We start from the raw sequence: 23840 nt of genomic DNA on the forward strand, positions 1-23840 counted from the left end.
GACATGCACCGACCGCCCTGCGGCCGCAGCTCCGGTCAGCCGCTTCAACAATGGAGGCCCGGAACATGGCCCATTCGGACTCAATGTCCCCGGCCCCCCCCGAGACATGATCGAAGCTCTCCCGGAGGTGGGAGTTGAAGCTCCTTCTGACAGAGGGTTCCGCCAGACGTTCCCAGCAGACCCTCACATTACGTTTGGGCCTGCCAGGCCTGACCGGCGTCCTCCCCCACCATCGAAGCCAACTCACCACCAGGTGGTGATCAGTTGACAGCTCCGCCCCTCTCCTCACCCGAGTGTCCAAGACATGCGGCCCCAAGTCCGATGACACGACTACAAAGTCGATCATCGAACTGAGACCTCGGGTGTCCTGGTGCCAGGTGCACATATGGACACCCTTATGCTTGAACATGGTGTTCGTTATGGACAAACCGTGTCTAGCACAGAAGTCCAACAACAAAACACCACTCGGGTTCAGATCGGGGGGGCCGTTCCTCCCAATCACGCCCCTCCAGGTCTCACTGTCATTGCCCACATGAGCATTGAAGTCCCCCAGGAGGACGAGGGAATCCCCAGGAGGAGCGCTTTCCAGCACCCCCCCCAGAGACTCCAAAAAGGGTGGGTACTCTGAGCTGCCGTTTGGTGCATAAGCACAAACGACAGTGAGGACCCGTCCCCCCACCCGAAGGCGGAGGGAGGCCACCCTCTCGTCCACCGGGGTGAACCCCAATGTACAGGCGCCGAACCGAGGGGAAACCAGTATTCCCACCCCAGCTCGACGCCTCTCACCAAGGGCAACTCCAGAGTGGAAGAGAGTCCAGCCCCTCTCAAGGAGACTGGTTCCGGAGCCCACGCTGTGCGTCGAGGCGAGGCCGACTATATCTAGCCGGAAACTCTCTACCTCGCGCACCAGCTCAGGCTCCTTTCCCGCCAGCGAGGTGACGTTCCACGTCCCTAAAGCTAACTTTTGCAGCCGAGGATCGGACCGCCAAGGCCCCCGCCTTCGGCCGCCGCCCGTCTCACACTGCACCCGACCCCCATGACCCCTCCTGCGGATGGTGAGCCCACTGGAAGAGGGTCCCACGTTGTCTCTTCGGGCTGTGCCCGACCGGGCCCCATGGGAAAAGGCCCGGCCACCAGGCGCTCGCCATCGAGCCCCACCCCCGGGCCTGGCTCCAGGGGGGGGCCCCGGTGACCCGCTTCCGGGCAGGGGCAACTGAGAACCATTGTTGTATTTCTTCATGGTTGGTTTTTTGAGCCACGCTTTGTCTGGTCTTTCACCTGGAACCTGTTTGCCTTGGGTGACCCTACCAGGGGCATGAAGCCCCCGACAACATAGCTTCCAGGATCACTAGGACACGCAAACCCCTCCACCGCGGTAAGGTGGTGACTCAAGGAGGGGCATTCGATTATTAGGTCTACCAAAATTTTTCATTAGACCTATTGTCCCCATACTTTAATCCAGAAGACTTGTTAAGATTGCATGGGTAACCTAATTCATTCATGTTGTTTCAACCTAAATTCAAAGTTTTTTTTCTTCATGTCATTAAAACATTATAGTATAACACTGAGCCCCCTAAACATTAGTTTACCCCTCAGGACCTTGTCTTAGCTGTTTACACTACCAATGCCAGTTCTAATGAGTGCAGCAACCAGTAATGGTGTCCAGGGAATGGAGACGTGTGTATATTGCCAGAGCAATAAGAAACTTCATTCTGACTAACTAATTCTCAGTAACTCACAAAAGAGTTCCAGGTCCCTGAGCTCATAGCCACCTGTTAAACCAAGTACAGTGGCTGTGCCATCTGGATTACCACTATCAAAACAAAAGGCATTTTCAGAGGTAAAAAGCTTTCCAGAATTGTCCTTAAACACAGCACAGGTAATGAGCCTTTAAACGCACAGAAGGCTACAGCTCTCGTGGAGCATGTAGAGTGGAGCAAAGTAGCCCATGTTTTAAATATACACCTCTGATAACATCTTCAGCTGGAGTTACTTCAAAGCCGGACAGCGTAAACAGCCTCAAGACATGGCTTAAAGGCAAATGCAAGACAACACCTCCAAGCTAGTCCTTTTTTGATGCCGTTTCTCAAAAAGTGCACATTTATAGGCAGCAGCCGTTGTGGGAAAGCAGCACCATGTTTCTGGGGCCCTCTCCATTGCCTAAGCCCTTTAGTGGGCTATGGGCCAATGGCTCTGCACCCCGCTAGATCAAAGACGAAACTCACATTTAGCTTGTGCTTTCTTTTAAGATTTGCTCAGAAGAGTGCAGACCAGACTGAGCTAGAGAGAGAGGGGGGAAAGGTTGGAAGGTTATCTTCTTAGTATTAAAATTAGCTAGATGTGAATTTATTGCTAATCTCATGCACTACTACCACTGCACCACTACCATTTCTTTGGTTGTAGTTTTGCTACCAAATACAGATTTGAGGCTGTGGACTGATTCCAGTGCTGTCAGGTGAAAGTCTGAACATTGCAAACATGTCAACATCGAACAAGCGGGGCCCACAAAAGAAATGTGAAAAGATGGAATACATATTTTCTGAACTGTAAAAATGAAAATAAACTTGTTTTTTTATTTTATTGCAGTTAAGCTTTATGTAAAGCAAAAATAAGCACTATTCCTAACATGCACATACATGCTCCATCTTAGTCCCTATTGAGGGTTAACTCCCAAGTAGGAGCATCTCTAATTTCCTGATCTCCCATTTCAGAGAGAGAGGGGTGGGGGGTGGGGTGAGGGAGAGAGAGAGTCTTATTTTTTTCATGGTATAAGTCAATATTCACCAAATTGTGTACCCTGCCTTTCAGTGGGCACCAGCACCTGGGATCCCACATTTAATTCACCCAGATCAGACACCAAACACTGGTTGTGAACCACAGAAAACAGGTGGTCTTTTATGGTGGTGTTTGATATCCCTGCAAGGAGTTAAACTTGTCCACCAGGTCCAGATTTATTAAAGCAAACAGGCCTGAGGAGACAAAGACCAGGGCTGGGCACAGTGCTGTAAAAGAGGAGACAATCAGGACACAGACTGAATGAAACTGTCATCAGCCAGATCCAGGCATCTGATAAGACCCAGCCCTGCTCTCAGGCCTGTCCCACCACATAGTTCTAATCTGCCCAGGCCTTTCCTCAAGCCTCGCTCTGAGAGACAGAGTCGGAAGGACAGAGAGACACTGGGAGAGAACTACCCTTTAATGATACCATTGGTGTTTTTTCCAAGAGCGGTCCTTATGTGCCAAACAGCCTGTGCTGTGCAAGCAGAGTAATGGTTTTATCTTTAAACTGAATTACCAATCGATTGGGCCTGCAGATCAGAAACCAGCATGGGAGCTGACTGCGTGAACCCAGTGTGCTGTGGAGTCGCTTTACAAATTGACTACAGAACACAGGGGGAATATATAGACATACTGCATATCTGTCAGGTGTGTATATGTCAGGATGCACTGCATGCGTGGAGACATGCTGTGAGCGTGAATGGCTCCTGCGATCACACCAGTGGCAGCTGCAGTGTTTACGCTGAATTGGGTTGTAAATGAGTATGTATTTAGTGAGGAGGACCAGGGGAATCAGAAGGTAACCTTCCCAGAGGTTTCTGTTTACTCTGCACTACGACTGGCCCAGAAGGGCGGGAGGTGGGCGGGGAGGAAAGGGTGCCACTTGTGTTGGGTCTCCTCCCCTTTTTTGTAAAATGAACGGGTCTTAAACGGGCACTCTTCCAAACCCAAGATCAAGCTAAATGTACCAAAATATATAATACCAAAGCAAATTACTTTTGGTCTCTCTGGGCAACCATCGTTCTTCTTCTTCTTTTAATTTTTTTAATAATTTCATAAATAACAGTAGTGTTCATGCTCTCTTTTCTAGATATGAGAACATATTAGCATAAGCATCGTGTTCCAGAGAACAGAGACAAGGCTGTGATTACTGAGCTCAAGCTGAACTGTAAAATCGCTTGTCAGCAGCTGATATGTTTCTGGCAAGCGTCTGCTCATGATTGAATTAGTTGCTGGGTTTCTGCAGGGAGGAGGAACATGGCCAAGTTGCTTACCTGCTGTCAGGCAAGCAGACTGATAATGTGGCTCTGACCGTTATTGTAAATCTAAGTGCATTTTTCTCTGTAGTTGTTTTTAAACATATGCCCAAACATGTACTGTATATTCATTCCAATCCATTAAAGCATTTAGCTAGATTTATTAATAAGACTTGATCCAATTTTATTCCAATGTGGAACATTTCAACGATTTCCTCAAAATGATGTAGGGTGCACATAGACTTTGCTCTCCAGTTGGCGGACCTGCAGTAAGCATTCGATCTCCAAATGGACACTCTATCTTACTGGCAGTTTGCTACACTATCAGATGCTCTTCAGGCGTGTATTTTGTGGATCAAACTTGTCCAGTCCATGTTTACTTATAGGATATGTGTGGTTTCCCCATTATATTTGGGTTAGATAGGGTCATGTTGGTGTAATATTGCATGTGCCCCGGGGTTGGAATAATTTTGTTTGGTGTAATAGCTGCCAAACAGCTTATTTCCCACTGGACACAGTTTCATAAGAATATTCTTGGTCTAAGGTTATACATATTGTGTTGAAATATTTCCCTTTCAAATGACATTGCCTACATTCGTGCCAAATATATTGAAGAGGTTGCAGAGCTGATTGATGTTTAGTTTGAGTGTTGAGATTCTCCAAATTTGTCTTTGAATGGTGGAAGCTAAGACGCATTTAGTAAATTAGGTTGTAATATGTCCCCAGGCAAATCCTGGAAGTACTGAATTATCAAATATATCAGAAAAAGAGAGACAGAAAAAGAGAGACAGTTATAGGAAAAAATCTGAAACAGAGGAGAGTTACTAAAATGAATTGATTGCTCTCCAAGAGAAGAGGGAATTCATATTTGTCTCTGCATGAGTCAACTACAGGAAGCACGCTTTTCAATCTCCCTGTGATCGTTGAAATAGTACAGTCTTTTCACTGTGGGATCAGGCGCTATGTAAGCTCTTAATTCTCCGTTCTGAAACATTTATTGAAGAAATGTGCTGGTAGTGCACAAGTGGGAATGAAAACACTGCCTGGCCAGTGTTTGCTCTGTCGTTTAGCCGTGTCTGGCGCTCACCACAGCTCGTATTACACAGCTTCTTTGGCCATGGGTTCACCCTGTTAATAAAAGCCTCCTATCCCACGGCTGTTTTAAAAGAGCTCTACTCTCGATGCTCGTTCCCCTCTGCCAGAGCCCTCCAGGAGAAAGAGAGAGAGGGGAGAAAGAGAGCGGCGAAGAGAGATATCACTTGTTTTCGGGAACATGCTGGGCTTCAGTGTGCTGGGCCGTCTAAAGGCTTTGTCACAGCCGGGCTGTTGCTGCTGTGTTCCTATAGATTTTTTCCAGTCAGTTCCTTGGTTAAGTAAAGAACACCCTCTGATAACATTTCAGTAACATCCTACCCTGTCATGATCAAGTGATACGACTCCGCTGATTGGCCCATCTCCCACCACCAGTGGCAAAGGACTTCGCTGCCAAAAAGCTTTCCGTGAGCGTAGCATTGTTTGCCCTAACAAGGCTGTTACTGCACTCATCCAGCTCCTCTCATCATTTTAATTACAGAGCGCTCATTGTCTGCTCTGACCCATTTCAGTGCCTTCCCAGCCGTCAGCTGCACGGTCCCTCCAATCACATCTAATTTCATCTGGCATTTGACTCAATCGGCCAGGCCCGTGAACATGAACATTAAAATGCGTTTGGCCAAAATGAATCGAGAATAACAATAACAAGATCCTCTCTCTGTTCTGCCTGGCTTCTCCGCCGAGGCCTGGGCCAATGGCCTGCCGCTACAGAGCTCTTAATGGTCAAGATTGATACCAGTGGCTGGGGACATTTCCTGGGTTGTTAGTTAGGGGGTTCTCCGAGGAGAATTGGACCTGTTCTCAGAGGAGCCTGGAAACCTTCCTCGAGGAAACGGAGCCCAGAGAATTTCACACCGCTAATTAATGCTTGGCCTTTCCTGATTGCACCATCCCTGGTGAGGGGGTTTGATTTGAACATTAAATTATCCCTCTGGGTCTTTATTCGTCTCACATGTTGATCCGGTGTGTGTTGGTTCATTCTTTGATATGTGCATTATTAAAGGTAAAGATGTGTGATGGGTAGAGAGGTGGTGCAAGGCAGCTTATTGCTTCGGAAATGAATGAAACCAATGAAAAACACCAAACATTAGAAATAGATGCCTTCAATCCTCCAGCTTGACATATACACACTCTTTGTAGTTTCCCTACAATTACAATGTGCAAATCAGTCAGTAACTTCATGAACCAATGTTTGTTCACATTCTGGAACATGTTACTCACATCTAGGATAACACAAGGGGTGGGGTGGGACAAAGACAAGACTGCAAGAAACCCTATCTCTCTCCACATCGGCACAATGTTCCCTGTGTTTGAATAGGAGAAGGATATCTCAGAGACTTCAATTTGTAATCTAAAGAAGAAGAAGAAGAAAGGGGGGGGCAGGGTAACACTCCACAGATAAGCCTTCTGTGAGGTTAATTACTAGCCGAGTGCTTCTGAGAATATCTGACGTACCCTGGCTGTGTCAGGTCTCCAAGTTACTGGGGCTGGGAAGGGAGGACCTCTAATTGTCAGATGTTTTTCAGTCAACTTTATCTATTCGTCTGTGCATGTGCAAAAGTGTGTTTGTTCTGCAGTGCCCAGCTAAGATACAGTTTAGAAGGGCAGCACCAGGTGAGAGGTCTAGCAATGGACTAGAGTGCTGCTCAAACCACCTGCTTTGCCAACTGCTAGCGGGCCTTGTGGCTTCCTTTCTCGTTGGTGCGTTACGCTGTTAACATAGCCGCTGATTCTCCCTTCTCTCTCCAGGGCACAGACTAATTAATGGATACCATTCGCAGTTGATTAGACGCAGTTCTTGCGGTAATTACATTCGCATACTAACCACTCAGAAGAAAAGGAGGGACAGAGAAGAAAAAAAAAACAAAAGAACAGAAAATAAATGAACGCACTTCTCATTTCGCTCTGATCTTAATTTGTTTCCACTATTGTTTGGCATTCACTAAGATAAGAACCCCCCCCCCCTTCTACTTCTGTTTGAGTTCTGCATTCATAATGTTTTGAAATAATGACTTTGTAATAAATACACAAAAGGAGATTTCTCCACTGCTTTGTTGAACCAGGAAAATGTCTTGGGGTTTTCATATGAAGACTCAACACACTGTGGTTTGCTCTTTCTGCCTCCCTGTGTAGGCTGGGTTGGCGCTGCTCACTCACAGTGAGGTGCATTGTGCTCCAGGGCCCAGCTGCTAGGCCATAATTCTTCATTCTCTGTCCCATTGTTCCTATCTGTCAGCACGCTTGTGTCTCAGAAGAAAGGAAGTGGCAGCCATTTTGCCTGGGAGGAGGCTGTGTGTGGGTTTAGAGGAGTCGGTTGTGAAAGCACCATGCTATTTCTTACCCAAAGCGCCACTGTATTTAATAGCTCATCTACACTTAACCCCCACTTATGAGCCCGACCAAACCCAAACCTACAATAATCTAGTCCTACTCGCCACCATCTTGTGATTGTTCCTGAGCATCTTCAGCCCCCACTACCACCACCAACACCGTCATGGGTTACTTCAAGTTAATAACCTGCCTCTGCATCTCGATACTTTGCTTTGTGATGCAAACCCATCCTTAATTGCCATCTCATAAGGTCTGAATAGCCAGGCCCCGAAATCTAATTATCCTGTACTGAATTGGCCAGGCCTCTCCCAGGATGGGCGTCGTTCCAACAAATAATAAAGCAATAGTTGTCAGGATGCAAGGAGAGCGAGGGGTTAACTCACAATGTAAACACGTGACACCAAGTGATACACCCACAAATGGATGGACACCCATTCTGAAAGGGAGATGTCTCATGTTTCATCAGTTGATGTAATGTTGATATAAGGTCAGGTTGATAATGATCAGTTCTCTTCTTCTCTTGCAGTTCCAGAACAACAACAACTACATGAATATGGCGGAGGCGAACGGTGCCCTGCTTGCAGCTGGTGATGTAAGTATGGCATATCACTGTTACTTTAATACAAGCTTAGTATTTAAGAGAAAATCAGGGGAGTCTGACAGACCAAATCTTTTCATTCTGAATCAACACATTTCAGATGATATTACGGTAGTCTGAAATCTGTTTGGTTCTAAACATTGTTAATAAAATGTTCATCTGTCTCCGACTGCATACTTGATAGGCTACTGTGCACGCACATGATACAATGTTGGAAACACCCATCGAGGCCTGAACTTAATATACATCTATACAAACATAATTTTGCAGAGATGCAAAAGATCAGCCAAGTTCAACATAAAAACGTAATTTAGAGCAACTGTGTGGATTGTGAAACCTCTGTGAGGTGACTGCCCTCACAGCACTCAGCCAAGGTGTCTTTCCAAAAAGACACCTGTTTTCATTCTCATTCAAAGAGGCCATGAAGGAGCCAGATGAGATGCTAGCGCTGTCATCCACCTTACCATTCTTTTACCTGACAGTTGACGATGTTACGACATGCCATCTGGCATCATTATACAATAGAAGTGTCAGCGTTATATGTATAAAGTGTATATTTCATGAAAGGCACGTGCAGGTTGGGAACAGTTAGGCTCTGTGACTTTCCCAAAGCTTTCGCTCAGAGCTTTGGCTGGATTAAGACTCAACAGTGTTCTAAATATATCAGTGTACTCCTTCACTTCAACCCTGTCATTAGACACAAACCTTCAAAAAATACTTGTCAGCCTTTGTAGTTTAACCAAGCCATTCCTAATCAAACCAAAACAGTAATCTCCCTTGAGATGTTTAACCCCATCAAATAATCATTTTACGGCAGGGAAAATTACGGCCTTTTTTGAAATGGTATAAAAGCATCTTAACTGGAGTAGTTAGCAGGAAACAGCAGTTCCCTGTATCGTTAGCTCCATAGCAATCCTCCTGCTCAATTCAGGTGCAGGGCTGTTACGAGCAGGGTCCTTTGACCTCAAATCCACTGAATGACCAGAGTACAAAGCAAGAGACTTAAAGGGAGAAGTTTAATTTCCCCCCACATTTGCTCCGACTGGGTGCATCCTGCACATCTACAGGACTGGTGAGGCTCAGCGTGGCGAGGCCACGCCAGCACAATCTGTTCACAGAGCGTTTACAGAGTGTTCAGAAAGCGTTCATCTCCAGCTGTGAGGGCCCGCTGGGTCAGGATGGGGGCTGGTCTGGTAAGGACTTGATACAACAGCCCGACTCATTTGCATTTTATCAAAAGGAACAACTGTTTCCAGTGTTATAGCGCAGATGGCATTGTACTTTAGCCTACGTTTTGTCTTCACTCTTCCATTTTCAGAGAAAGAGAGAGAGAGAGTGTAACCGCAGAGCACGGATTCTTTTATTTTCCAATGAAAACATGATTGGAGTGGATGCCGTATCGTTTTTTTGTAACCTGAGCTGAAGTAAAATTAAAGTGACTTTCCACTTTCTGTTGTGTAATTTTACACTGAACTGAACTTTCTCTCCACTGTTGCACCATATTAATCTACTTAATGTGTCAGCATTGGGCTTTGGGTGCAGTGGAAGAGAAGGCTTCTGCACCAGTGCCAGCCAAGATGGATCTTGCTCTGTGATGAACAACTAACTTTGAAAGCAGCTACATTCATGCTGCGTTATTTACACAGACATTGTTTTCAACTGGAACCAAAGGGCAACTTGAAAAACTGCCAGACCTTCTTAAACTCGGTACTATTTGGCTCAGTAGGATTAGGACTCACAGCATATGCTTCAATTCAGAATAAAACAGGCTAGAAAGGGAAAAGAAACCAGGAAATATCTAATGCACTAGATAAAGTAATATTGGCTGGCTTTGGATTGAGGTTGGTGTATTATTACCATGCGCACTTACATGAGGAGATAAGATGACCTTGGTGTGCTTGTTAAAGCATACAGTACCTCCAGACTGAGAGCTACACTACTCGCCTAAGGGAACATGATATTATGCATAGGGGGTTTAGTTTCACACAGAGGGATCCATTCTCCCTTTCAATCAAATTAGAGAGGTGTAATGAACTATAAATATGTAGAAATGGATTTAAGATGGTCCAAATTTGAAACATGTTGATTGTGGGCCTCAGCGATGTAATTTGAGGGGCTGGGCTTTTCTGGCCCATCAGATATTGGAAACAGAGCCGTTGTTCTGGTGTATCGATCCTGGTGCCTATTATATGCAGTAATTCTATGGTGCTGCCTTTAACAAGTCTTGGTTATTGCATCAGCGAATTGGATTACAACATTTATTGAAAGGCTGAAGATATTGCCTCAAAGCTTTACTATGACCCTGTTTGATGTTAGGAGAGACCCTCCAGTACTGGCACCAGGAAAAGTGGGATGGGGGTCCCTGAATCTGGAAATCTCTCATTAATCATGTCGCTTTTCAATGTCTTTGGGAGTTAATAGTACTTGCCACCATGCTTGCACTGTAATGCATGAGTAGTGTACATGGCACATGGTGTCGGGGAGATTCCCTGCACATCTGCTGGGGCATGAGATCTGGACTCTCTCTTACAAGGCCTGTTCTGCCCCCCCACCACTGTACCATCGGACCCTGAGCTTGCCAACAGAGCGTCCCGTCACACACACACTCACACATACATGCTCTCACACCCAGAGCCAGCATCTGGCTTGGCACTAGCCTCTGCTGAGCTTTCAGAACAATTTAAATGGATAATCAGGCGCTGATGTGAAGAAAGTGGATTGTGCATCTCTTAATCTGAGATCAGAGCCCCCCCTAAGCTGCTCCCAGTGCAGAATTAGGCAGGCTTTATGTGAAGTGACACCAGGCAGTGTGCAAGGCTGTAACACACTCTCTCTCTGGGTTCCACCAGGCTCTCCTTAGTCTGGCACCTCCTCCCAGAGGAGCAGGCCATCAGTGACAGCTGACACCTTCCATACTCCCGGACGAGACGTGTCTCCATGTCTCCATTTGCAACTCTTCTTGTGCAGATGTTAATTTGGATCATCATTAACTGCAGCAGATGAGGCACGGGCGTAGTGTTTGGGAGTGATCCCACTCCATTTGTTCTCTCCCTCTCTTCCCCTCTGTCTTTCTTTCTTTATCTCTCTCTCTCTCTCCCCCCTTTCTTTTCTCTCCTTTACTTCTGTGCTGTTTAGCAGAAACCAAATCCTTCCATTGCTGCCCTTGAAGGGCATGTCTGTGTTTATCTTAAAGGTCGCAGTCACATTTGCTCTGTTTTACTATAAAAATGGAATTCACCTCAGCTCACCTTCAACCATGGTTGTCTCAGAGCTCTCGGTTGGCACTGTAATTCAGGCCACAGTACACTAGCCCATAGGGCAAGACTGTCCATATATAGTCCTGTACGCTGCCCTGATTTCACTTACACATTTTAATGCCTGAGGAAATTTGCTTGCATTGCTAATTGTATCCATATGAGAGACACCAATGGAAACCATGGCTTGCCTCTCTCCTTGGCCATAATGGAGAGGACTGTAAAAGTAGCCAACCAAACACATTTTTACTGCACGTCAATCTTCCCTAATGACTGGTTCAGGTTTTGATTGTCTGAGATGATCTTCTTCCCCTGATCACTTCCATATGTCAGCCTGGACACTCCAGCGTTGAGCCATGACTGTCCATTTTGTTTATGTTAAACACTTTTTGTTTTGATTAGTTTGGACTCTCCACTGTTATTAGGCATGGAAGTGAAGAATGTTCCAGAAAGGGGTTTGTTTCCTTTGGGCTCAGGGAAGAGATGGAAGCAGGGTACAATGGTTGTTTCTTGTTAGTTTGTCTGCTTCTCACAGATAGAAGCAAAAGCTGGGATGAAGATGATTTGGGGAAACATACCGATTTAACAGAAACATGCAAATTAAAACCCAAACACTAATATATGGACAAAAATTAAGGGAACTAACCAAAAAAATAGAAAGATAACTCTACTAACAATCTCTTCCACTGGAATTCTTCAACGCTTGTTAAGACAGCTGCCCTGAGTAGGCAATGATTTAGTTTCAAGTGTCTGTGTGCTAAGGCAAGCGAGGGGAACATTAATATACTCTAATCAAGGGCTATGTTGGCACATTCCCCCCACTGCTTTCCTTTTGTATTATTCCACTGCCAGGCTGGAGAGAGGGAGAGAGGGAGAATTAGATTGACATATGTGCTCTCCCCAAGCCTATCCTGGCAACATGTGAATCAACAATGATAAAACACTGACCCAAGGAATAGAGAGACGGGTTTGAACTCAACTTAAAGCTTTGATATGGAAGAGAGGGAGCAGTTGAATCCCAACATGCCTGTGACCAAACTTATCTGGATGTTGCTGAAATTTGGTCATTGTTGGTGCGTGAATACATTGGCCTTTCGAAGACTGGCTTATGGAATGTGCAGATGAAGACAAGCCCGGAGTAGGTGAGCAGTCAAAAGCCAAAAGCTTTAATTCAGAAGGGAGAAGGATTAGGCTGTTTGATGAGCAGATTTAAGGGTGCAAGCACGGGGAACAAAGATAAATACTTTTGGCAAAGTGCAATAATCTCTGAAAATGTTCTTTAAACCCATCTCTGTGTGACGTGTGTTTTCTCCGCACTTTCTCCGCCCAACATCTTCCATCACTACCCCCCCCCCCCCCCCCCCCTAAGATTAAGAGCTTTTTTCATGTTGCTCCTCTCTCATGATTGCTGCTTGATATTTTCGGATTTGACATCGTCTCCATTCTGCACGTTCCCCCCCCCCTCCCCCTCAGCTCAGAGTGGACTTGAATAGGTTTTAGGAAATGTTATATCTCAGTTTGTTAATAGGCAAGTGTATCACCACTCCAATTTAAAGCAAAGTATTTCCTTTAATCAGTCGAACACAAGTTTTGATGTGCAATGGAGAGATCCACCACACCTTGATGGATAGTTTAAACCATTGCTTTGATCCTAAGAGTCTGTGTGGTATGTATTGTCATTAACAACATTGAACTCCTCTTTTTCTTCAGACATTTCACACCCCAAGCCTGGGCGATGAGGAGTTTGAAATCCCTCCCATCACCCCCCCTCCAGAGACGGAGTCTGGCTTGGGCTTATCAGAGGTGGACACACCCTTCCCAGGAGTCCCAAACCCTCCACCTCACCACAGGGGTCCCTTCACCCCCCAATTCCCCCCTCAGAGTCTGGAGCTGCCCTCCATCACCATCTCACGGAACATGATGGATCAAGAGGGTCTGGCTGGCAACAATGGCCTTCCAGTGGTGAGTTCAACAAACTGTCCCTATGCTGGAACTTCGACTCCATGACACTTATGAAAGTATGAGTAGCCAAACCTACATAAGCCATTTCACTGAGGCATAACCTTCACTGTGTAAATCACCCACCTCCTGCAGTTGCTGCACCTGCCACAGCATCTGGTCTTGTTTACAAAGTATGAAAGAAAGTACAACATTGCAGTAACGAGGGTCAAACATTGTGTGTTCAACATGACTAGTCTTTTTACTGTGGTAAATTGGTGCGCCCTAATACTACACTTTTTTTTTATAATGTAAGTTCCAGAAAGACCGACAGCAAATTCTGATGCATTGTGCTGTCAACTAGCTGTCACATAGGAATTCCATGCCTTTAGTTCTCTGCGCCTGAATGAACCCAACTACAATGCCTTGATGCAGTTTAGGTTCAGGTTTTTACTGTATGTGTTGAATAACCAAGGGCTTCTAGAATTAACCGTCCAGAGCTAGTATTTAGCCAAGAAGTCAATGAATGGATTTCAAGCTTAACCCTGCTGCCCATTGATGTGAACGCTAAAATGTGGAATAGTGGTCCCAAGCAATCACATATTTTATACTGATAATGTTATGTGGTAAAGATTGTAAGATTGTTGATAGAAAAAGGCGTTTTCAAATGCCACAGAGGCACTGAGGAGGAAAAATGGAAATGTCACTGCCTGACTAGTTGTCTTAGAGCCCTATTACAGAAAATTGAGGATTCATTTAGGGGAAAAGAAATGGAAGCCAGAGTGTCACTGGCAGAGATGATATTGATAGTGGGTTTGTTTTGTGAACCACCATTGAGGGAAAATATCATTATCTTTTTACTGTCTGTTTATATCAAATAGGTTTTAGACCCCCCCACCTTTTTGTTACACACTGCTGTCATATTAAAGATATTTATTTACATTGCTATATGACCAGGCACTACACATTTTATAACATTTTTCCCTTCAATGCTGTTGGCATGTAAAATAATTGCAGCCTTTAAAATAAAGTCCCAGAAGGCTTTTGCCTAAAGAATTTTCATTTCATGGTCAGTTAAGCTTTCTACATCTGGAAGAAACGAAACCTTGACACAATTACTGTCCCGACTGTTCTCACGACTTGGTGGAGGATTAGATTTGATTCTCAAACATTATTCCTCTTTAACACCATTTGCATGGCTCATGTCTCCGATTGTGAGGAGACTCTATTAAAAGTGAGTGGAGAATGTAGGTTTCTGCTCCTTGCCTTGTGGCATTGTCACTGGCACACTGCTCTCTCTTTATCACTCACCGCACATTGTACCACAGAAAGGCTTACGGTTGCCTCTTATTTTGTGTGCAAATGGGATTGATCCCCAAAAGTCCTGAACAGTGAGACAAGGCATTGAAAATTCCATTGATTTACGTCATTGTCTTGGCTTTGAAAGGGGAAAATCAAAGTTTGATTAAATAAGTAAGCTTATCTTTTGCAATTCATTATATAGAACGACACTACACAAGCAAAGGTCTTTCAATGTGTTTCAAAGTGATATCAACATTCAGCATCACAATATTTAGTGTGAGTTATTTGACACACAAATAAACCATGCAGTGTTACAATTACTTTTTCTATGAACCACATATTCCCCAAACATAATTTTTAGTTTTCTTCTCATAACTGTCTGACGGTAAATAAATCCTCCCTGTGATAGCCTGTCCCAACGTTATTAGAAACAAACCAATGTCTGTACCTGTACTCTTTGAGAATTGCCTCTATTCCTTTCCCCTAATGCCTTGCGTATGTCTTGCAAATTGGCCACAGATGCTGTGGTTCTACAAAGAGAAATACATTTCTCGGCTGCGAAAAACGCCTGGCAAGCCCTGAATGTGAAGTCATTATTTATTTAATCTGCTCTCCTAACAAGCTCCTGACTCTCATTTTTGTCTCCCAGCATGTGTCCTCCTGATTTGTGATTGGGTCTCAATGGTGCCAAATAGTATTGGAGGTAGAGCTGCCAGTATTGCCTATACTAGTATTGCCTAGACCTATTTCACTGCCTGCTGCACAGGTCTTCTATTCTTGTTCAGAAAAAAACAGGCTATCTCTTCCATCTTTTTAGCTTGCCTCCCTTCACAGGTAAACACAAGCAGAGCAGTACATGAAACATTCTCTGCAGAATGTCATTTATAATTGGGTTCGAAATGTACAGTAGCCACCAAGAGTGGAGATCAGAAGAGAGATCCATTTTGTTTATACTTTTGCTGTGTTTTCTAACAGAAATAGATACAGAGATGTAGTGCACATGATTACATTTGTTGTGAGAGCTGACCTAGGGTGTGTTTGTAGATATCCATCTTTAGCTACATTTTGTGATTATCGATTGGACCATGACAATTTTGCTAGAATAGTTGAGTTTTGGACAATGCTCAACAATGCAATCGGAAATAAGTAAGTAATTTGCAGATGGTGGTTTCTATGATGAAATTGAACCAATTCATACTAGTGTGTCCTAAATGTACTGGAAAATGTGACCCTTGTTGCAGGGAGCATGTCTTTTTTTTTCTTCTTTTTTTTCTCGCTCTTATCTCCCTTCCAAGCCTAGTCCGACTGACATCAGTTGTACATCAATTTCAGAGAGTGGATTTTCCCTCCCGTCCTGTTTTTTTCTCTTTCTTTTTTCTTACTGCAGACAGCTATTGTGACATATTGGGTCAGACAGAAATGAAAGATATTCATGCAGGCATGCAATACTTGTAATGAAGTCTCAACCTGACCTTCTATGTGATTGATTCTTTAATTTGGTTTTCTCAGGCAGTGCTTGAAATGAAATGATATCATGTTGAACAAGTTTTAAATACCCACAGTGCATGAGGAGAAGCGGGGGAGGGGTGTGAGATACTGTGGCAAGGGGAAGGAGTCATGGTCAGGGGAAAAAAGAAGGGGTGTGGAGAATTAGAATACATTTCAGGCTGGGTGTGAGGGTGGAGAGTTTTGGGGGGCTGTGTAGGTTAAGAAAGGTTGGCTGAACTATGTATGCAGAAGAGGAAAAAAATAAGGTGTGTTGCCCTGAGACAGGGGGTAAAAAGAGAAAAACAATTTATCTTCATGCTATTATAGCTTTTACCAGCATTCCAAATTCCATTTTTCTCATTTGGCTTAAGCACTGAGTTCTGCAGGTAGCCGAAAATGGGAATGAAAATAAAATGATGTTCCCGTTTAGAAGCCCAGTAAAGGAATATGTGCAGAGGACTGATAAACTATCTTTAATAGGACTGACCTTTCATGCTGGCGAAAGTTACTGGGGGATTCATCCTATAATTACCATATAGATGATTTTACCCTTCGCCTGCAATGGAACATTTCCAAGAGCTCTGTCGTTGATTGAATGGAAATTGAACTTGTTAACATTCTTTTCAGCCTGTTACAGCTCACACAGTGCCACTGTTAATAAATTCCCCACCTCCCCAAATTCTGATTCCAATATCTTCAAGAACAGACTCTTTGCTCTTTTCATTGACATCCCTATTGAGATTGTTATCCTCTGCACTTGTGCGTGTGAATAAGTAATATAGCATTTTTCAAACCCAGCTGCTGTGTGTATTGCCCTGTGTGTGACAGAAGGATGTTGGTCATTGTTGTTGTGTTTTATTGCGTCTGATAGTTGTTGGAATGCTTTGATGTCGAGGAGAGGATATAATGATTTTTCCAGAAATCAGTCTTCCATCAAACAAGTCAATGGACTTGTGGTGGCTTGACCGGTACATGGGTCAAGCTGGGTCCTTTTACTGGAGTTGTCCTGAGCTCAGTGTTTTACGGAGTACAAGTTGAGTATTTTCCTCTCAATGTTTCCATCAAACAGATTTATTGATTGGAGGATAGATTGCTTTGACTCTTACTAGCTTACTAGTGTTTGATATACAAACATGCACAGACTTATTCACAAAGACAAGCTCTCTCTCACACATACACACACACACACACACATACAAGAGGATGTGGATGGAGACTGGCAAAGGAGGGGTTTAGGAGGGGGTTGGAGTGGGTCGGGGGCTGGGCACATCTGGCCACTGTGCACTCAAGATAAGGACTTATTTACAGATTTATGATGACTATCAAAATAACTAGTTAGATGTCTGCTCTGTGACTGCAGACAATATTGCAATCAAAATGCAAATGAGAAAACAGAAGGATTGAAATAAACTTTTAGACTTTTTTCAGATTCACACACAGCTTCTTAATCAAGGTAATTGTAAAATGTTTTTTTTTAAATCTCACTAGAGCTAGGATTGGTTCATGTCTTTTTTAGTTGGATAACATGGTTCTGTTATTAGGAGTTAATGTCTTTTTTTTATAATTAGAAACTGAACAAGTTGTAAAAAAAACACACCCCTCTCAGTAATAGTTGAGAAAGATCGACAAGATGTGACCATATTTTACACAAACCAATAAGAACTATCAGTGGCCTTCTCTTTTTAAAGTAAAAGCATTTTATAAGTGCCCTTTGAACAAGTAAAGGCCATTTGGAGAGAAAATTATGTGTGGGAAAAAACTGCAGAATGAGTCATTGCAGTAAGTGAAATTGCATCAGTGGGATTGGACCAAAGTGTTATTATACAGATGGTCACGGCTAATGAGCTCAGTGTGCATCTTTGATGTTCTCAAGGAGTAGAGAGCACTGTTAGAGCCCTTGTGTGCTCACTAATGGAGATGACAATGAGACTTCCACATCAACTAGAACATTCTAGACTGCAGATATGTAAATCATAGTCGCTCACACAGGCTCACTTATAGCGGCATTTATTCAGGGAGGGAATTGAATGGCACCATATTTGCAATATCAGAATGAAAAACAACTCTGAATAATGTTCCGCTTTTACAGAAGCTTCTATGCAGATGTAAATATGGAATACATTTCGTTTGGTAGATTGTGTTTATGATAAGCAGTAGACATGGCATATGAGAAAGAAATGGATTGTAAATCCAATATGTTTTTTGTCTGAGGTGTAAGAATATTGTTTTGAAGACCGGGAGTTCATGAGGTTTTTTCAATAAATCCAGGTGCGTGGTGTGATGATGTGTTGATGTTGGTAGAGATTGAGTTTGTGCTGCTGAATACCAGATGGATGTGCCCAGGGAGAACAAATCACCTTTCTGTGTTCACTTCTTTTTTCTTCTTCTTCTTCTCCTCCTTCTTCTTCATCCATTCTCTGTGTTCCTTGTCAGCAGTACTGGCTCTCTGATCTATCTTCCCTCTTGGCAGACTGGGAATCCTAGTCATTTCATCCTCACTGCAATCAATGCAAACACTTCACCTCCCCCCTCTCCAAAATTACATTTCGAAGACCTAAACGTTTTATCAAGAAAATTTATAAAAACCACTGAATGTGTTATTTGATTGGACACAGGATAGTAAAAGAGAGCAAAATGTCGAAGACACTCAAATCTGATTCCCCTCAGCAAGTTGATTTATTGAGTTGATTATACAGAACTACATTATTTCACTCTTTTGCAGTGAAAATGTGATCTATGAAAGCTGCCAGCAGATAGAATTTCATCTCTTAAAAGTACTGGAGGTATCGTTTTATGCTTCAATCACCGAAGCAGTGAAAGTTATTACCTTCGAAATGTCACACTTTACAAAAATGTGAAGACTTTTGAGTTGTTGGGGAGCAGATATCCAAAGTTAGTTATTGCCCATACAAAATGTGACTGTTCCTTTTCAATGGATTTTGAGTTTATGTACCCATCTGAAGGATACAAAATCTGCTATTATCCATTCCATTCATACGGACTAGGGATATGACATATGCCTAAGCACACAATGGGGTTTTCAACCAAGTCAGTGCAAGTTATGCAACCGTGTATTTTCTGGCAGACCAAGTTGGGTATGCATGCATCTAGATCGTTTTTCCTTTTCAGTAACTGAGATTACAGTTTGTTTGTTTTGTTCATCCTTGATTCATATAAGGTGTGTACAAGGGTTTTGTATTATCTGATAACTGACACACTGGAGAATGATGGCCTGATTCTTCTGCGGAATGTAGGAATGCAATGGTGTGATTATTCTTTTTGTGTGTTCCTCCTCTGGTTCAGAACATTGGCCAGGGCCACCTTCGCCAGTATCCCCCCAACCCTGCCATGGTGATGAGGTCTATCATCAGTATGAACAACCCCAATGCTATGATGTCACGGAACCAGCTCACTACCATCAACCAGTCCCAGCTCAACGCCCAGCTAGGCCTCAACATGATGGGGCCGAACATTGCCCACACCTCACCCTCGCCGCCCGCTAGCAAGTCTGCTACGCCTTCACCTTCCAGCTCCATCAATGAGGACGACCAAGATGATGGCAATAGGGTGAGTTGAGACCAAATACCTTTTGGATACCATCAGAACAAAATATTACCAAAGAAATGCTTTGCATTGAGGTTCAACAGGTGGTTGATGTCAATTGGCGTTACAAACCTTGTATGTGCTACAAAAGCTCTGTCTAAGGAAGACTATTTTGATTGTGGCAGGTGATTGGAGAGAAGCGCCCAGCTCCAGATGCTGGGAAGAAGCCCAAGACCCCCAAGAAGAAGAAGAAGAAGGATCCCAATGAGCCCCAGAAGCCTGTGTCGGCCTACGCCCTGTTCTTCAGAGACACACAGGCAGCCATTAAAGGCCAGAACCCCAACGCCACCTTTGGAGAAGTCTCTAAGATTGTAGCATCAATGTGGGATGGCTTGGGAGAGGAACAGAAGCAGGTGAAACAAATTTTTTCCGTTTGGTTGAAGACGTACCACTTGATTGTTAGCAAATACAAATAATTGCTCCTACAGTGTGAATGAAGTTATATTGCAATTTTAACTCTCTGTTTGTCAATCAATACCTTGCTGTTTTGTTGCTTAGCAGTATGGAGTGTCATACTAAATTCCAGGATTATTGAGTTCTGACTTCATGGATAAAAGAGAAAGGAAATTGATAGACCCAAACCTACAAAGCAGACAGTTTTGACACTTTATGAAATTGCCTCAGGTGAAAAGAAGTATTGAGAGACCCTTTGTTTCTCACCTGTCGTTCACACCTGTCCTTCTTGTCATTGCAGGTGTACAAAAGCAAAACAGAGGCTGCCAAAAAGGAGTATTTGAAAGCCCTTGCTGCCTACCGTGCCAGCCTGGTTTCCAAGGTGAGACTCTTCTTTCACTTTTCACCTGACAGAAACAGGAATTTGATACTGACATGCAGTAAATTGAATATTCACATTTTCACACGGAGCTTGTCACCCTTCTGCTGTTGTTGTTTTACCTGTGCGAGAGAGTCCTCTTAAACGGGTTCAAATGGGTTCTGCATTTGTGTATAATCATTCTTTACATATGACTAACACATTATTGTTTCTTCCAGGCTGCAGCAGAGTCAGCAGAAGCTCAGACCATCCGCTCTGTGCAACAGACCCTGGCCTCCACCAGCCTATCCCCAGGCCTGGTGCTGCCCTCACCCCTCTCCCAGCATGCCTCTATGTCCGCGGCTGCCCAGGCCCTCCAGAACGCCATGCCCCGGGCCATCGCCCCCAAGCCACTGCAGATGAGGCTGGGGGGCAGCCAGATCGTTACCTCTGTGGCGGTGGCCCACCAGAACATGCCATCTGGCGGCGGAGTGCCATCACAGCTGCTGGGCCAGATGGGCGCTGGAGGTGCCATGGTGGTCGGAGCCCAGTCCACGGCCGTGTCCCAGATGAGCCCCCCCATGCAGCCAGTGCAGCAGCATGCCATGCAGCATATCCAGCAGCAGCAGCAACAGCAGCAGCAGATGCAGCAGCACCTGCAGCACCACCAGCTACAGCAGCAGCAGATGCACCACCAGCAGATCCAGCAGCAGATGCAGCATCAGCATTTCCAACACCACCTCCAGCAGCAACTGCAGCAGCACCACATGCAGCAGCAGCAGCAACAACAACAACAACAACAGCAGCAGCAGCAGCACATGCAGCAACAGCAACTGCAGATCCAACACATGCAGATGCAGCAGATGCACCAGCAGCAGATGCAGCAGCATATCCAGCAGCAGCAGCAGCAGCAACAGCAGCAGCAGCAGCAGCATCAGTCCCAGTGTTCCCCACCACATCACTCACCCGGTACGCCACACTCCGTGGGCGGCTCCTCCTCCCTGGGCAGCCCTCAGCCCGCCACCCAACAGCCTCACCCCTCTCAAATCCAGGCCCACGCCCAAGTCCTGTCCCAGGTCAGCATCTACTGAGCCAAATGGAATTCTTATCTCGAAGAAGAATAGAATAAAAGCATCATTTCATGTTGCTTTTTTAAGTTGCACTTAAGAAGTGTGTAAGAATTAGAATGTTTTACAAAGAACTGTCCATTGTTATAGACGGATATGCATACACATGTACAGGGGCAAATACCTTAGCTGGATTTTTGTCTATAAAATAGGCCGTGCTACAAGGAAAAGTCTATAGGCGTGTGCCCATTGATTGTTAGTTTGTTGTTTTGTTTGTTGGTCTTACTCTCAATTGTCAATTTGAAAAATGACTTGGGGGGGCGGTGGGGCACATTTCTGAAAAGACTGGCATACCCTTCACAGGGAAAAGGCCTGTTTTTATTTAACGACAAAGCTTTATTTATGGGGTCAAAGCAGTCAATTCAGCCTAACTACTGGACAGATGAATGGATTTCAACCGAGGTTTTGGCAGCTCTGGCCTCTGGAAAAGAGCACCTGAACTGAGAGACTTATAGGTACAAACCCACACAGTAACCCACACATCGAAAATGTCTGTTTCCTCGCTGGCCAGTATATTCTACCTTGTCCCTCTTTCTCTACCCCCACATTCCTGCAGATGTAACTGTTTAACAATGGCCTAAGGGAACTTTTTGAACAAATCATCATGCATTTCAGGCCATTTCTGAGCACATTCATCTAATGTCATGAAGGCAGACAATGTCTCGAGGAAGGAAAGTGAACTGAAAAATGTCCAGGGGATGGGAATTGCTGGATGGAGGAATGAAGACATTAACTGCCATAGATGATTCATGTCATCATATGTCATCAAACTGTAACTGTAATCTGCTGTATGTGTTTTGTAGAGTTGGGAGAAATCAGACATCCTCTTTCCAGTAAAATACCCTCAAGCTCGTTTACTCTAAAGTGTGTAACTGGCACTCCAAAAAAATCCTCCTTTTATGTATTTGTTTTTACCTCAGATGTTTCACAACTAAATTATGTTTTATTTTGTGTAATAAAGGGGATATTTTATGGTAAAGTCCAGGATCAAGGTTGATGGTTTCACGATTGATGTATTTTTACACTTCTCCTTGATACAGTAATCTTATTGAAAGTAAAAGAAAAAAAACTAGCAGAGCCATTTGTTGCAATGAAAAGGTAACTGAAAAGGTAAAGGAGGTATTTTTTGCCAGATGTAATTACATCCATTAGGAGAACAGTTGTACATTTTTCATATCACATGTTGTAAAGTTTTAATATGTGAGGCTTTAAATAAAACATTGGTAAATGACCTGTGGATTGCTATACCACATAGTGCATTTCTGCTCTTTTATACTTTTTTATGAGTTACAATAGCAGCTTTTCATTTGTTTGTATTTTGCTTACAGATAAAATCAACTGCTTTTGAAAATTGTCCATAGAATAAATGCATTTCAGTATGAACTTGCTTTGAGCTCTTAAATGGAACGTTAGTTTGAGTTTTTCTTAGCCATGAAACAAAAACAAACAGACATTCCATCACTAATATGATAGTAGCCATAATTTTGTATGAAGTATTATATATTTCATTGTGTCTCCTTGTTTGAAATTAAAATAACAATCACAAATATTTATTTCAAGGAATTGGTTCATTTAAAAAATGATAGTAAATATGATTTTGTATGAAGTATTTCTTCATGTCTTGTTAGTTATTGAAAATAAAAAAGATAATTAATAATTATTCAAATAATCATTTAAAGACGAAAAAAGAGATTTGTATGTTTTCTAAAAAGTCTTATACGTATGTACAGTATGTAAAAAAACAAAACCTTTGCAGGGATATGTCCATTCATGTTTTCCATGATTATAGTGTGTACGGTTTCAAAGTGATTACAAATGTCATTGTGTGCAAAAAGTGTGTGTATATATATATATACATGTATATATGTATACGCATATGTATATATAGTGTTGAGTCCTGACAAGATCACCATGTAACTGGTACTTGTCTCAATAACAGTCCCATTCTCACTGACCAGTGGTTTGGATTCTGACTCTTTCTTGCTACATATGAACCATTTCATTTCCAAGCTGTCTCCATGGGGTTCTGAGCTGCCTTGAATACGGTGTGTGGGGGGAGGGAAGGCTAGCAAACAATGATTATCATATTTCCACACTAGGGAGCAGAAGCCTCTGGACTAGGAAAGCCTTTTTTCTGCGAAGCAATTGTGAAATCTAGACCAGTGTTAGATACAAATTAAGGGGAGAATCTGTTCTCATGCATATTTTATACCACCTTGATAGAATTTTCAAATTGTGCTTTCTATTCAATTTCTTAGTTTGAGAAGGCATTTGTAATTTGGGTTGAGCTTGAGCTGCTGCTATAGTGATTGGGTCCTCAGC

The 23840-nt window shown here is 43.6% G+C and overlaps 1 protein-coding gene across 1 annotated transcript in view; it reads left to right on the forward strand.

The window, feature by feature from the left end:
* tox3 (TOX high mobility group box family member 3) overlaps window positions 1-22755 on the forward strand; it is a 39433-nt gene extending 16678 nt beyond the window's left edge. The window contains exons 2-7 of the mRNA XM_047042769.1: window positions 7984-8049; window positions 13020-13271; window positions 19341-19604; window positions 19766-19993; window positions 20335-20415; window positions 20631-22755. Of these exons, the coding sequence (XP_046898725.1) occupies window positions 7984-8049; window positions 13020-13271; window positions 19341-19604; window positions 19766-19993; window positions 20335-20415; window positions 20631-21482 (1743 nt within the window). The 3' untranslated portion in view covers window positions 21483-22755. The remainder of the gene's footprint in view (window positions 1-7983; window positions 8050-13019; window positions 13272-19340; window positions 19605-19765; window positions 19994-20334; window positions 20416-20630) is intronic.
* Window positions 22756-23840: the final 1085 nt, after the last annotated feature.

This window comes from Hypomesus transpacificus, chromosome 19 (assembly GCF_021917145.1).
Source record: "Hypomesus transpacificus isolate Combined female chromosome 19, fHypTra1, whole genome shotgun sequence".
Lineage (NCBI taxonomy): Eukaryota > Metazoa > Chordata > Actinopteri > Osmeriformes > Osmeridae > Hypomesus > Hypomesus transpacificus.